The sequence below is a fragment of the Salvelinus alpinus genome, chromosome 25, assembly GCF_045679555.1.
Source record: "Salvelinus alpinus chromosome 25, SLU_Salpinus.1, whole genome shotgun sequence".
Lineage (NCBI taxonomy): Eukaryota > Metazoa > Chordata > Actinopteri > Salmoniformes > Salmonidae > Salvelinus > Salvelinus alpinus.
In genome coordinates, this window is record NC_092110.1 from 12,708,114 (window position 1) to 12,717,136 (window position 9,023).

The 9,023-nt window shown below is 42.1% G+C and overlaps 1 protein-coding gene across 4 annotated transcripts in view; it reads right to left on the reverse strand.

Moving 5' to 3' along the window:
• The window catches only part of LOC139553381 (proton-coupled folate transporter-like), a 56,767-nt gene extending 51,204 nt beyond the window's left edge, over positions 1-5,563 (reverse strand). Inside the window, exons 1-3 of one of the 4 annotated variants that reach the window (XM_071365652.1) lie at positions 4,986-5,562; positions 3,046-3,808; positions 232-329 (exon numbers count right to left, since the gene is read on the reverse strand). In XM_071365652.1, the coding sequence (XP_071221753.1) occupies positions 232-329; positions 3,046-3,808; positions 4,986-5,102 (978 nt within the window). In that variant the 5' untranslated portion in view covers positions 5,103-5,562. Of the gene's footprint in view, positions 1-231; positions 330-3,045; positions 3,809-4,985 lie in introns of all 4 variants that reach the window. The other 3 variants (XM_071365653.1, XM_071365654.1, XM_071365656.1) reach the window with 3 other exon arrangements.
• Positions 5,564-9,023: the final 3,460 nt, after the last annotated feature.

The window sequence follows — 9,023 nt, forward strand, 5'->3', positions numbered from 1 at the left end:
CCACTTGAAATGTACAGTACAGAGCTGGACCTCTGGTTATGTGGATCAGACTTAAATAATTGTTGCACCATATCAGCCAAATCTTTACATATTACTGTCTTATTACAGTATAATTATCAATGCATTTCTCAGTGATTTGAGTCTTTAGTTGCTGGGAAAATCAATTGATGTTTACCTTTTGGTGCATCTAAATCACAATCATGACCTTTCTGATGAAGCAGAGCCACTTACTAACAGCAGCATCTGGGCTGATTTGAACACGCCATACAGTTCAGTTGTGAACTCCCTTGGCTCGTACATCAAATAGAGCAGGGAGATAGCCTGCTCTCCTGGGAGGAAGGAAACACACACACACAGAATGATTGCCAACGTAATAAATGTTTAGAGGGAGTTTAAGATATAGAGGAAAGGTTCATATAGAGTTGTAATGCAGTTGTTGTGGTGGAATATTACTTGTCGGTTATATATACAGTACCAGTCAAAAGTTTGGACACCAACCCATTCAAAGGGTTTTTCTTTATTTTACTATTTTGTACATTGTAAAATAATAGTGAAGACATCAGAACTATGAACACATATGGAATAATGTAGTAACCAAAAAATATATTTTATATTTGAGATTCTTCAAAGTAGCCACCCTTTGCCTTGATGACAGCTTTGCCCACTCTTGGCATTTTCTCAACCAGCTTCACATGGAATGCTTTTCCAACAGTCTTGAGTTCCAACATATGCTAAGCACTTCCTTCACTCCGCGGTCCAACTCATCCCAAACCATCTCAATTGGGTTGAGGTCGGGTGATTGTGGAGGCCAGGTCATCTGATGCAGCATTCCATCACTCTCCTTCTTGGTCAAATAGCCCTTACACAGCCTGGAAGTGTGTTGGGTCATTGTCCTGTTGAAAAACAAATGATAGTGGGACTAAGCGCAAACCAGATGTGATGGCGTATCGCTACAGAATTCTGTGGTAGCCATGCTGGTTAAATGTGCCTTGAATTCTAAGTAATTCACAGACAGTGTCACCAGCAAAGCACCCCCACAACATCACACCACCTCCTCCATACTTCACGGTAGGAACTACACATGCAGAGATCATCTGTTCACCTACTCTGCGTCTCACAAAGACACGGGGGTTGAAACCAAAAATCTAAAATTTGAACTCATCAGACCAAAGGACAGATTTCCACCGGTCTAATGTCCATTGCTCGTGTTTCTTGGCACAAGCAAGTCTCTTCTTCTTATTGGTGTCATTTAGTGGTTTCTATGCAGCAATTCAACCATGAAGGCCTGATTGACGCAGTCTCCTCTGAACAGTTGATGTTGAGATGTTACTGTTGCTTTTACTCTGAAACATTTATTCGGGCTGCAATTTCTGAGGCTGGTAACTCTAATGAACTTATCTTCTGCAGCAGAGGTAACTCTGGGTCTTCCTTTCCTGTGGCGGTCCTCTTGAGAGACAGTTTCATCATAGCGCTTGATGATTTTTGCGACTGCACTTGAAGAAACTTTGAAAGTTCTTGAAATTTTCAGGATTGACTGACCTTTATGTCTTAAAGTAATCATGGACTGTCATTTCACTTTGCTTATTTGAGCTGTTCTTGCCATAATATGGACTAGGTCTTTTTCCAAATAGGGCTATCTTCTGTATACCACCCCTACCTTAACACAACTGATTGGCTCAAATGCATTAAGAAAATTCACTTTTAACAAGGCACACCTGTTAATTGAAATGCATTTCAGGTGACTACCTCATGTAGCTGGTTGAAAGAATGCCAAGTGTGTGCAAAGCTGTCATCAGGGCAAAGAGTGGCAACTTGAAGAATCTCAAATATAAAATATATTTTGATCAGTTTAACACTTGTTTGGTTACTATATAATTCCATGTGTTATTTCATATTTTAGATTTCTTCACTATTATCCTACAATGTAGAAAATAGTAACAAATAAAGAAAAACCCTGGAATGAGTAGGTGTGTCCAAACTTTTGACTGGTACTGTACGTGAACCATAGATTTTCATGACCGTCTTTAAATGGGTAATTTTATGTGTAGGTGTACAGGGCAATCACATACTTCTGTAAATACAGACTGTCACTGAAATGGTATATCTCATTTTCCATTTCATAAAATAATTGCTAGGAATGATTCTATAAGACATTTGAGATACTGGCATTTTATTCACTATTTAGGGTTCTATCGCGTAGGACATTGCTTGAACACATGGCCTCTTGCATGTATAGACATAAGCTCTGAAGTACATTTGTAATGTATTCATAACCAAGTATGAATTACTACAATGGTGACTATATAACTCTGACAGCCTTGGCCATTTCAAAAATGGATTGGGTTTATTATGAAGTGTAACATAACTGTACATGAATTCAAAAATAATTTGTTCATGTATGGATGACAAACTATACATTGACATTGAGGTACTCAATGGTGTTTAAGAAACATTATCTAACATGCAGGAAGTAGGCTTACATATTCCAGTATTCAAAATAAAATATTACATGACATGAGACAGGGAATGTAAACACTGAACCACATTCAAAAATGTTTCTTGGTGAAAGTGAGTGCACAGATGCTGTACTGCTAATACTATAAAGGCCTACCATAATGTATGTTTCAAATAAGAAAACAACATGACAGCTCGATTGAAAACCCTCAGGGCAATAAGCAACACTCAGACATACCCCATAGACTACGAACATAATACATCTCCTCCTCCAAATCGATGCAGCTGCCTGCCTCAGAGTCAGCCCAACAAAAGGCAGCAGAGCGTTCTGAGAGCCCCTGTGGCACCGTGCGGAGCAGCGAGCCGACAGACTAAATGGGAAAGCATCACCTCTCCGATCTGGATTCTGAGCTCTTTAACCACATTCAACATTGTTGAGTGCACAGATGCTGTATTGCTTATACTGTGAAGGTCTATCATACTGTATGTTTCAAATAGGAAAACAATGGCATTAACAGCTCATTTGAAAACCCTCAGTTGAACAGCTGTGTTGAGACAATAATGATCAAACAACAGATGGAGTTTACTCACCTACAGCTACCAGGTTGTTGATGAATGTGCAGACAATAAGAAGGTGGAGTTTCTGCCTCTGCTGTCCTGGCCTCCTCCTGAACATGGCTTGGAAGGACCTCTTGACATCAGACAGGCACAACAGGTTGGATGCTGGTTCAGCGTCAGTATCAGCAGCTTCACATGGCAGTCTGTCTCCATCTTCCCCTGAGGGTGGAGGTGGGACTGAGCGTTCAGGATCCCGTAACCAAAGCAGAATATAGAGCACTGAGAGAACATGGCAGGAGCAGTATGCCACAAATGCAGACGTCAGCCCAAACTCCTGTATCAAGAAACCAACTAACAAGAACCCCACCGTCCCTCCTACGAAGATCATCGACTCTGCCGCCGCCATACGCAGAGTACGGTTACTCTCCAACCCGGCTGTGACATCTGCTAAGTAACTAAACGAGCTAAGGAATACTGAGACGTATCCTCCAGAGAGGCCCGTTACCCCTGCGGCGACTAGCGACCAGTACACACTAATGTCCTCCAGTAGAGACATTGCTATGAGCACACCACCACTGACCAGAGACATAAGGCAAGGCAGCAGCATGACAGCCTTGCGGCTGGAGCGGTCAGACCAGGAGCCTAGCAGCATGGCTGGAAGGATGGACAGTAGGCTGGTCACACATGTGTAGATCAGGAGGATGTAGGAGGCACGACCCTCAATCAGCTCCTCCTCATCCTTGAGGTGCGCCGGGCTGCTGCAGATGTAAGAGTCTTGAAACAGCTCATAGCACACCTGGACAGAGGAACAGGTTTCCAGATCAAGATTAAGCAATAGAGAACCTATTTAATAATTTTTTTTGTCCAGGAAAAGGCATAATCTGGACACAGGAATTGTTCCCTAATTTATTAGGTACTCATGTTAGGGACTATTGCTATAATACACTTTTATCAGAATATAATTTCATAATGACTCCCAGAGCTAATGCCTAGGCTTCAGCTCAAAAGACTTACGCAGTGTTGAGGCATGTGAAATGACCTTAGTCAATCCCACAGTTCCCATTGCACAGACTCAAGAACACGTTTCATTCAAACCATACTTCTGCTTCCCTGTCTACATTTATCATTTACATTTTACTGGATAAAATCGAACGTGCAGAGGTGAACTTACTCTTGGGGAACCATTTCATCTGCTATGCATGCTATTGCAACATGGAAATTGCTGCAGCATTAATGAGCCCAAACAGACGGATAAGATGTCAGTCTGAAATTATTAAATAAATTTGGACAATATAAACCATAAAAACAGAGAAAAATGACACAGAAAAATGATGGCCCTCGCTGCAAGAGGCACACTGTCTACAGAGTTTTATGTACAGTACATACAGACGTTGTTTGACTGTTGAACTCTGTATTGTATTATATGTATGTGCTGCCTCACCTATACATGGATATTGAATTGAGTTCAGCAGAGGTAGGAGAGAGAGGAGGGAGCAGACTGTATATTAATAAAAAGGCAGGGAGCTGTGAGAATCAGATATTTGCATCTGTATGCTATATGTAACCCACAAGCATACAGTAGCCTATATCGGTTCAGTCCTATGTCTGAGCTTTACATTTGCTTTGAGTTCCATTGAGATAAAATAAATAAACTGTGCCCAAATTGTACACACTCTACTCTAAAGGTCGGATATCATATCTAATGGTAGGCCTATTATTTTAATCTGAATGTCAGATTGATTGATTTAGACTTTTACTGTTCATGTCACTGGAACGGACAGGACTGTTACACCTAATTTTGGTGAAAACATTGGTCTAGTTGAACATGTATAAGCAACAAAAATCGAGTATAGCCTATGCTACTGAAAATAGCAACCATGGTTCTGATAGTTTCATGAATAGCCTAATAAGCAAACATGTGTAAGTAAACAGGTGTGTTTGATAATGTCGCGAGCAGATCGTTTGCCCACTACCTTTGCGATGACCAGCTTTTGATACGCAGGCGTCACGATAAACGTGCTGGTCATGTAGAAAAAAATTACCGGCTCCACGGTAACGAATGTTCGGACCCGTTGTCCCCATGTTGACATATCGTTGTTGAGTCGCTCTTGCGACAGCAGAGAAGTGCAAACACGACTTGTGTAACAGAAATACAAAAGACACGGTAACTCTTGCTACAATTAGCCTATAGGAGGTATAACAAGTTAACGACGTCTTACAGAGGAGTCACATGTTTGTCAGTATAACGCATCATTACCTCGTCCCTACAGTAAAAATGACCCGTTCCATGTTATTAAAATGAGTCACAGCAGCTCCTCGTTCCGTAATAAAGTAAAAGGTTGCACTCCCAAATGACACTCATTCCCAGTATGCACTAGCTAATTTTGTCCAGGGTAGGGCTCAATTCAAATGTAGTGCACTATGTAGGGACTAGCCTATAGGTTGCCATTTGGGATGAATAGATGTGCAAAAGGTCAAACCTTGGCCACCATGGTTTTGCAGACTAGGCTAAACAATAAGACCATGATACACCTTCCTGTTTTGCTTCAGTGGAGTTGGAAAGAACACTACAGAGATGACAGCGACCACCTGACCAAAAAATATGTTGCCTATGTAACCGGTGTGAAATGGCTAACTAGTTAGCGGTGCGCACTAGTAGCGATTCAATTGGTGACGTCATTCCGTCTGAGACCTTGAAGTACTTAAGGTATTACTTTTATTGAGGTAAGACAATTGGGTACTTTGGCAACTAACATGCTGACCAGACCAGACACGTCGCGCGCTAGCGTTGGAAAATACATTTACACATACATGTTATTCAATCATTGCACCCACACTGCTCTTCATTGCACCCACACTGCTCGCTGGTCTCGCTGGTCTGCGTGGCTAGTGTTGCCAACTAATTTTCAGGGGAAGTTGCTAGAGGCAGGTCGATTTGTTGCTAAATGTTGATAAATGACGCGGTGATGGCATTACGTGATGACGTCATTACGTAATACCGTAAAATTGCGTCATTGTGTAGAAAACACAATGACGTTTCTCAAATTGACTGGCCATCTCGGTGAAAAATATGATTTGACATTTGTTAGTTTAGATTTGTTTGTTTAATATCACATATTTTTATTTGTAAAAAATAATATAAACACAACACATTTTATATGATCAGATTTTTAAAAACACAACACATTGAATTATTGAACAATTACACATTACACGTTATTGAACAATTGCATTTTATTTATTTTCTTTTTAACTAGTAAACCTACACATTCTGAACAATTATAGTTTTAAGCAGTGTATTGGTAGTTAACATGCTACCTAACTGATCAACAATTATAGGTACAAGCTAATAACAAGGTATATATGCTATCTTATTGAACAAGCAGCTTAACTCAAATACTGATGTGTGCGCTAGGCATCTCTCTCCAGGTTGTTGTGCTGCTTGGCTGGCTAGCTGCTCACTGGTTTCCTCCAGATATTGCCACTGTTCTCGCTCACACTGCAGTGCACACTGCTTCCATCAGCTGTGTGTTTCCGCCAGTTCCAGAAAGTCCACTCCTTGCATACGTACTGTAAATATGATGAATCATAGATTGGCAAGGAAATCCACTTCATCTTCACTGTCCAACTGCATTGTCACAGAGCTGGAACCAGCAGAAGAGGATGGAGTGGCCTTAAAGCTGTATGCTGCTGTGGTGCCAAACTGCTGCAGAACTTCACTTGGTAGTTTATGCTGGTAACAGGTATCACCAGCCAGCTTCAGTCCATACCGCACCAGGAGTATGGACTTGAGAGTGTGCAGTGACATTCTATTTCTTAACTTTGACTTGAACACACTCATTTGGCTGAACAGCCGTTCAACCTCCGCATTTGAGTGTGGCAAGGAGAGGGCAGCGAGCGCAGCTTTGCACAGTTCTTCAAATGGATTTGACCCGGAAGAGTCCGTGTAGTTATTCACTTCACTCCAAAACTCGACTGTATTTTCAGTTGAGTCCCACCTAAACAGATGGATGTTTCTTCATTGGGAAACAATTTGATCAATTGTTTGGGGCTGGTACCCCAGTAGCTCAGCTACTTTAATAATTTCGGTGGTGCCTTTATTGTGCTTTAGCGTTTCCTTAACACTGAACAAGGCCATGTTTCGCAAGGTTTCTAGGTTGTCGGAGAGCCTTGCTTTTGCAGCTCCTTGCTTAAAGCAACAATGTAGTTGATGCACTGTCTTCATATGACCTTTTTGTCCTCTGGCGCAAGACTGAGTTGGTACAACGTGCTCTCGAAAAGGTACCCAAGGAATAGTGATGGACTGAGATGTCCATCAATGGCATCCTTCAGGACATCAATTTTTGCCATAGGGTTGACTACTCTACTGCAAATTGATATTAAGAGGTATACCAGATTGTCCAAAAGCTTGACAGGATCTGTTTGCTCTCCCTCAAATGACTTCACTGCAACTTGTACGTCGGACAGGATTGATTTCAAGAATGTCAGGTAGACATAGTTGGTCTTGTCCATGTACATGGCGTGGAGCACATCCACCATGTAGCAATGCTCACTGGCCTTGGTCACCTCAAAGTGGAGTTTCAGTTCTTCCCGCAGGCTCAATCGATAGCCAACGTGTGGCACACACTTTGGTGATCTGCAGGGGTTTCTGGCCACAATAAATTGTGGCATACACTGCTTTGTACGCCTCGCGCCGTTTTGGGGAAATCGAAAACCAGTTGTAGGTTTCCCTGATTAAGTACTCAACACTCCTAGGGATGGTTTCTTTGGATGCTGCACTGACAGCCAATTGTACAGAATGGCACACACAGGGGAAATTTGGGCAATGCACATTTTTCCTTTAAAATCTTGTGCACCCTGTTGTGCACCCCAGTCACCACAGACGCATTATCAGTGCCAATACCCTGAAGATTCTCTTTTTTAAGGTTACACTTCTCAAGAAACTCAACTACCGCCTTTGCTATTGATCTGGCATCGCCCCCCTCCAATTCAACCAGGCCGAGAAATGTGGACACAACAGTTCTTTTTTTAGCACTGAAATGCCGAATCACCACACCCAGGTATTTCAAGACACTGACATCAGTGGACTCATCCAAAAGGAGACTGAACTTCTCATCCCCCACATCTGATTTTACTTTTTTGATAAAATAAGGAGCCAGTACTCCCCTAATAATTTCTGTGCACTTGGAAGTTTGTTGCTGCCACAGAATCTGAAAAGGCAGCTTTGCAAGCCATACCTAAATGGTCGCATGCTAGCAGCGAACAATGCTCCTCAATGGCCATTGCCATAGTAGCTTCTGCGCTTTTGCAGTTATCCACTTTCTTAACCAACAGTGGTAATGTAGACTGCGTTGCGGGGTTGTACGGTTTTGATTTATTTATATGCTTTGCTGTAGCACAATGTTTTTTTTGATGTCATACATTTTTGCAAGCATATCTGATTTGCAGCACGCACAGTATGCCTGACAATCATCCCCAATTACTGGGTTCAGCCACCCTTTAAATTCAGGTACAGACTCCCACTCTTTTCTGTACTTCTGGCTGTACAATTCTGATTGAGACATGTTGATTGATGTTGTAAGTTCTGTTCAAGATCAAACATTCGTGACCAACTATATTCCTTGGGTTTGTCTCGTCGAACGCATACTACTGCTGCTGGAGTCATCTCTTCAGTGGGTCATATGATTGAGTGTAGTCTGGCCCAGGAGTGTGAAGGTGAACGGAAAGGCTCTGGAGCAACGAACGCCCTTGCTGTCTCTGCCTGGCCAGTTCCCCTCTCTCCACTGGGATTCTCTGCCTCTAACCCAGCTGTGTGTATATACCCCCTCAAGCAGACACCACGACTGCCCTCAAGGAACTTCACTGGACTCTATGTGAACTGGAAACCATATATCCTGAGGCTGCATTTTTTTGTAGCTGGGGATTTTAACAAAGCAAATTTAAGAACAAGGCTACCTAAATTCTATCAGCATATTGATTGCAGCACTCGCGCAAGCAATACACTCGATCAC